This window comes from Ctenocephalides felis, unplaced genomic scaffold (assembly GCF_003426905.1).
Source record: "Ctenocephalides felis isolate EL2017-DRISC unplaced genomic scaffold, ASM342690v1 CF-g0.4_SCAFFOLD_03571, whole genome shotgun sequence".
NCBI classification, from domain to species: Eukaryota; Metazoa; Arthropoda; class Insecta; order Siphonaptera; family Pulicidae; genus Ctenocephalides; species Ctenocephalides felis.
Window position 1 is genome coordinate 48,062,209 of NW_020539725.1, and position 7,250 is coordinate 48,069,458.

At 28.5% G+C, this 7,250-nt stretch overlaps 1 protein-coding gene across 2 annotated transcripts; it reads right to left on the reverse strand.

The window, feature by feature from the left end:
- Nucleotides 1-292: 292 nt before the first annotated feature.
- LOC113384469 (kinesin light chain-like) lies at nucleotides 293-6,991 on the reverse strand (the record flags this gene model as incomplete). Of its 2 annotated transcripts, none has more annotated exon segments than XM_026622185.1 (10): nucleotides 293-337; nucleotides 3,770-3,946; nucleotides 4,107-4,333; nucleotides 4,597-4,801; nucleotides 5,396-5,583; nucleotides 5,663-5,840; nucleotides 6,064-6,188; nucleotides 6,280-6,463; nucleotides 6,531-6,665; nucleotides 6,754-6,991. In XM_026622185.1, coding segments are annotated over 10 exon segments (1,665 nt in total). In that variant the 3' UTR covers nucleotides 293-304.
- Nucleotides 6,992-7,250: the final 259 nt, after the last annotated feature.

Consider the following 7,250-nt stretch of genomic DNA (forward strand, 5'->3'; position numbering starts at 1 on the left):
TAAAGCTATCAAAATATACAATTAGTTAAATATTAATATTGTTATGCTAATAATAAGTTGTTATGTTATTATATCAGATATAAATTAAATTATTCTTATTTTGCTTTAAGCATCAATAGTACTATCAAATTAATATTTAATGAAATCTTTTTAAAATATATTAGAAGATCTTAAAACAATTTCAATATAAAATCTAAGCATTGAAATTAAATACAATTAAATCTAGGAATGTGATATTATGTACAAAATTATATCATTTAATTAACTAGCATTCTAAATCATTGGTGCGTATTGGGTATAAAGTTCATTGTAGCGACCTCACTAACTTCCTGCCTGACTGAAACGAGATGTAAACAAAAAAAATATATAAATGGATACAATATATATATATATATATATATATATATATATATATAGTTATATATTTATAATACAGTTGGAGATCTCCGAAGATATGACTCTTCTCATAGTCACATTCAGGTAAATCAAACTTTAATTAGTTTATATATATAAATGTTTATATATAAACATACTATAATAACAAAATTATGCTATTCTCAGTTAAAAGATAAAATTAAAATAATTGGGAAATTAAAATGAATTATCACACAAACACCAAAAGCAGAAAGATAAATCTAAAGAAGCTAGATTGCTAACTACAAGCACTCAATAATAAATACTGATGCTTACTAAACAAAAATAATTCTTTCTATAAAGTTGTAGAAACTATAAAATAAAAATAATAGTTTCGTATACAAATAAATTAAAAGGCTGACAAATAAAAGTAATAATAAAAGTGTATTTCTGCACTTTACAAAACCTTGATACAGTAACAAAAAATTATTAGTGTTCTTATTAATGTGATACTTTATGCTTCAAAAATTAAATATTTATACAATAATTATTATCTATTGAATTTTTTTTCTTATATATTAATATTGAATATTAGCAGACCTTTATTATGAGTCGATCAATTTTAATAATATTGCCATATATTTTCTATTGTACGGAATTTTTTATGAAGCTAAATATTTCAACATTTTCTTGTATTTTCTATTACATTTCATCAATATTTTCAAAGAGGTTATTAAAAAACTTAATTAAATAATAAAGATATATAATTCATAGCTGAAATAAAATAACCCAACAAATAGAAGTACATAAATTTGTAAAGCTTAATCATTGCAAAGCATGTTTCATATTTTCAAGGCTTAGCAAAATATTTTAAATCATAAAGGATTCATTGAACGTATAATATAAAATAAATGATTATAAAAGGCTTTTGAAATAAAAATTTTATGGAAACAATAAATTCATGATTGAATAAATGCGAGTGTATAAACACTTTCATTAAAATTTTTCTAAAAAATATTATTCTTGACAATTTCATCAACTAATTCAAAGTTTATATTTTTTCTGTTTTTGATAATTTTTTTGAAATAAATTAATTTTATGACAAAGTCATTCTATGTAATTAAATACGTTTTAATATACAATTATTATCAACTAGGCGTAGTTTCTAAAATAGCTTTTTCCATAACATCAAACACTCTGCACAAAACTCTGAATATTTGAAATATTTTATCAAAAATATAATAACATGAAGATCAATCTTCGTCAAGCTCTTCTAATATTTATAAAATATTCCAGATAATTCGTATAAAATAATTCTTCCACATTCAACAGCCAATCTGATCGATATGTATTATTAAATATTACACAAAATAAATTTAGCATCTTCGTTATCTTATTGTTATTGCATCCTAAATTATACTTTTTCGACCGTTTCTAAAATATTGAAACATTGCTTTGATCATTTCATAAGACACAGAATGTATGATTCACAATTTGAATTTTATTTCTTAATATCATTAACTCATTGTCAGCTAAAAAGTGGTTCCATAGCAATTTTTAAATAATAAGTCGTCAAATAGTAAAATTTTCGATTTGAAAATAATAAATGATATTAAAACTTTGAAGGCTTAATACCTAAACACAATGATCAAATGTTAACTAAGCACTTTTGGAATGTATAATAACAATTAGTTAACATTTATAAAATATTAGCACAATTTTGGAACAGTAAAAATAAATAGAAATGAAACCAAGAACATAAATATAAATAAATAAGTAATATAATTAGAAGGTTATTGCACAAACAAAGACTAAGTCTAATCTACTAATAAAAGACAAACATAATGTTTCAATATTTAAGAACAGGTACATATAAGCCACTTTTTTTCACAATAATCAACAAGGCTATCATATCAACAACCTTTAATCTAAGTTATATCGAATTTAATACCTATGTAAAATTAGTTTTAACAATTTTCTCTTTATTAAATAAAAAAATCCAAATAGAAAAAAAGCTGACATACAAACAGCGATTGAATAAAAAGCGAAGTTTGAAAACAATTTTCTTAAGACATAAAATTTGCAAGTATGCGGTATAAATAAATAATTATAAATACACATTGAAATTAAAATCACATAAATAAAGCAAAAGTAAAATATTTCAAAAATATTTTAAGCACCATAATCATTGCACAAATAGAATATTCTTTGAAACCGAATAAAAGACGCTTACCCTATCAAAATAAATAATTATCACACTTCATCAAGTGCCTTCATTAAAAGAAAAAAATTGATTGCACTCTAATATGTAGTAAAATTTGAAAAGTAATTTTAACCACAAAACATATTTCAAGGAACGTTGATGTTTCTGTAGCTCGTTATAAAATTGAAATTAAAAATCACTGTTCCTATGTCAATTCCTTTTCCGGTACGGACCGAAATTTTAGCCAAAAATGTACAATCTATAGATTCATAATATATAAGTTATCGTTGAATAATAATAATTTGTTCAATGATGAGAAGGTGAACTGATGCCCAGGGCGTTGAACAATTTAGTTTTCAGTCCAGACTGCGCAGGCGATTGTCCTTGGCCGGCCTTCATTTCAAAATACGATACGAAACAAAAATTAAAACACATAAGGTAAGCATACCAAAATACATTAATTAAATAACTAAATTAATAAACAAGTATTGTAACAAGCAAATAGAATAATAATCAGAGCTCGCTGGTGAGTTAGAATTGAAGAGTAAAAAGCAGAATAAAAAAGCTATAATAAAAAATAAAGCAACGATATATAAAAGTTCATATAATATAAATTTATCAAGTCAATTAATGATAGATTAGATACCCACTGATGAGTAGAAATAAAACAATTTGAGTAAGAAAATTCCGCAATAATACTTTAAGAATCTAAACATCGAAAAATAGTTCATACTTAATGTAAAATGCATTAAGCAGACTTAAAATTCATGCATAATAAGACGAACGAACGAATACACTTCACAGAGTGCTCAACATTTAAAAAAAAAAAAGAAGAAGTAGATATAACAAATAGGGGCTAAAATGAAACTTAAATAGATTTCAAATTTGTGAACAATAATCTAAACTAGAATTAACACACTAATCTACTTCGATTAGTTTTTGGATTACTACTAGATCACCTTTTCTCAGTATTTACATGACTTTCAAGAACAAATCTATCAACAATAAAGATATTATGACAGATTTATGCAATACATGCAACATAATGTATCTAAAATCTTTGTCACAATTTATTTTTAGCAATAAATTTATTCTTAAAGTAATGTAAATTTCGGAAAAGGCATATAAGAACTATTATCTAATACCTCCAACCTCTTTCATTAGCACATACATTCAGTATAATTCTAGTAGTGTAATTCTTTATAAACTTACATCTTCGGAGTGATCGTAGTCTAAACTTTCACGGGAACCCGCTTGCCCACGCATTGCGTTGTTTCTGATTCCTGAAGTGGGCCGTCCAGATCCACGTCGCTCACCAGGCGAACCGTCAGCACCTTGGCCACCTAAGATCTGTGCTACTTTCGCTTGTTTTATTACGTCTAAGGCCTGCTATAAGAGTAATAAAAATGTGAAAACAGAATTTCCTTCACTATCATAAGAAATCATAAAATTAGCAAGTCAGGTTTTTTTGTGAAAACAAACTTTTCCTATGAAAAATTTGAAATTATATCCAACAATCCTAGTAAATGAATTTACTAGTGTGCTTTACCTCTTTTCTTGTTCTCAAGGCGCAATCTTCTAAAGTTTCAGCAGCTTCATATTTTCCCTGCCTGCGATACAAAGCACCAAGATTCTTCAAAGTAGTGGTAACTGTTGGAGAATCAACTCGTGCAGCCTTGTGCCAGCCACCGTATTCACCGTATGGAGCATTTTCGCGAGATTTCAATTTATTCTCTTCACGTTCCTCTGCTACTTGCCAAATTGGTTTATTATCACCTACAAAAAAAAATTAAATTGTTATTAAAATAAATAGTCACAAAGTATCCAAGATAGTCTATTCTAAAAAAATAAAACATATGTACATATGACCATTTTTGACTGACCTAATTTGAATAAATTATTGAAAAAAAAATTCTCACAACTTCGTAATATAAGTTTAAAATAAAATTCAAAACAATTTGCCATTTTTTAGTTTCAATAGTCATATCAATATTATTGTATTGTTATGTCAATATATTACAAATTATTAATTATCTCACCATCTATTGTGCCGAATTCCCTTTCATGTGCCCTGGTCAATACTTGCTTGTATAATGTTTCAGCATCCTTGTATTTGGCTTGTTTTAGATAGCATGAAGCCAAATTATTTTTAGTTTTAGCTACGTTAGAGTCATCTGGACCCAATTTCAGTTCATAGATCTCTAAAGCACGCTGATAATAACGTTCAACTTCCTCATATTTACCCTGCATGATATTTGCATTATAGTTCAACTGCAACTAATTATTCACTTAGAAGAGGGAATCTTGCGCATAATTCTCATAATGGACTGTATGTATATTTTTTAACATATTAAAAATATAATAGCATTAGTTACAATCGTTAATTGACAATGAATTTTAAATGCAAAAACTAAAAACATTCAGAGCATGTAGAACTAGAACAATCTATTACAAAGATTTGTTAATAAAATTTTTATATTGAACATTGCATATGCAACTATTAAAAAAGCATGCAAGATTCCCACCTAAGTGATAGTACATACTTTATATTTGTTACTATCAACAACAATCATTCGAATTTTGACCATTGAAAACTTTACATGATTATCTGCCATTCAGATTCTAATAATAAATGTAGAAATCTAAAAAAGTTAAATCAGTTAATGAATAAATTATGTGTATCTACAGATTAGGTATAAAAGAAAAACCATAGTTTTGAATTTTTCTAATAATGTTAATTCAAATAATGTAGTTTTTAGCCACAATCATATATTATATAAAAACAATCTAAACATTTAAAACATATATGATGTATTTCATATTATCCACCATTTGTACCTGATTTTGGCAAAGCAGTGCCAAGTTATTCAATTGTTTAGCTACATCAGGATGATCCCTACCCAAAACCTTCTCACGAATCTCAAGTGCTCTTTTGCATAATGGTTCTGCATCCTTATATTTGCCGCGTTTTCCATAAAGCACAGCCAAGTTATTTAATGTTGCTGCAACAGCTGGGTGATTTTCACCTGCATTAAGCAATCAAAATTATGTTAATAAAACTTATATCAATCTCATTTCTTATAAGCCTGAAATTCATATAATTACCTAATGTCTTTTCTCTGATAGCTAGAGCATCATTCAACAAATTTGCAGCCTCCTTGTATTTGTTTTGATCTCTATACACCAACGCCAGAATATTTAACATGGTTGCTACGTCAGGATGATCATGTCCTGATGTCTTTTCTAAGTCTTCTAATGCTTGTTTGCATAGGGGAACAGCCACCTTTGTGAGATAAAAAGATTGAAATTATTTAATATTTGAATCTTGATTATTTTAAGATAACTATTTTCTACATTGAAAATAAAACGTTTTATGAGCAAAACCCAAAGATTTATGAAGATGTTATACTTAATAATAAAATAAAATTTAATTGAGTGTAATATATGAAAAATTACAATTTATTTTGTGTATCTTTATATTAAAAGAATCAGATTCTGATATAAACCTCATAACGTCCTTGAGATGCATATTGAATAACCAAGTTGTGCAAAGTTCTTAATCTTGCAGGAATTTCATAACCTGCTGTGACTTGGTTAGCAAACTGGGAAGGTGGAGTAGGAGACATTGTACCTAAATAAAGAAATGCAAATGATAGTAATATTTGATAGAAAATAATAATAGACAAACACATTTTGTGAATAAAAATTATAATTATAATTACCTCGTTCCTCTTGGTCATCATCAGGGAATAAATCAACAACAGGATCTTGATCCCTGTGGCTTTTGTCTCTGTTATTACCATCTTCATCCTGATTCGAGTCAGCGCTATCATATTGGCGCACTGAAGCCATGAAGTCCAAATGCTTCTTTTCTTCCTCCAAAGTGGCAACTGCTTGTTCTGACGACTGCAAAACTCAATTGATTAATACAAGTTCCAATTTAGACCGAATTATTAAGTAATTAGTAAGAAACCTGTAATTTTTGCTGGGTGTTGGCTAATTCATCTCTCAACCAGGCATTTTCTTGGCATAATCTTCGTACTTGTGTGCGCAATTTTTGCTTCTCTGCTTCAACCGCTTGTAAATGTGATGCAAGCGCCATCATAACCTAAATAACAATAAAATGTTAAATTTGCTTTAAAAGATAAGTAAAAAAATATTATATTAAATATAAAAAATCTCTGTGCTTTTCCCACCTGAGCTTCTCCCAAGCCCAGCTCAATCGCCTCAATACTTTTGCGTACGATCCTATCTCGCTCACGGTCGCTGCCTTCTTCAACGGCACCTTCGGCTGTGGCAGCTGCTGCTGCAGCAGCGAGAGCAGCAGCATGTTCGCAACGTAATGCCTCCAATCCTTGCAGAACGGCACGGGTGCCTTGCAGGATCTCCTCCTGCGACATTTGCGTCATTTTGCCGAGTGCTTCGATCTTGCGCCTGAAGAAACAGATAATGGTGATATAGAAGCAATCAATGGTAAACTACTAATACAATTATGATATGAAATGGAATGTTTATTGGGTTCGTCTGATGCAATGATGGGTTTGTTCCCTCTGAGCTCAAAGTGATGAAAACTGATCAAAGTTGACGGTTTGGAACTGTTTGGATCAATCTGCGCATACACTTGATTATGATGACGAATAATGACACGCAATTAAACTCAAATGAAATGTTAACCTATGGAAAGCACTAAGCT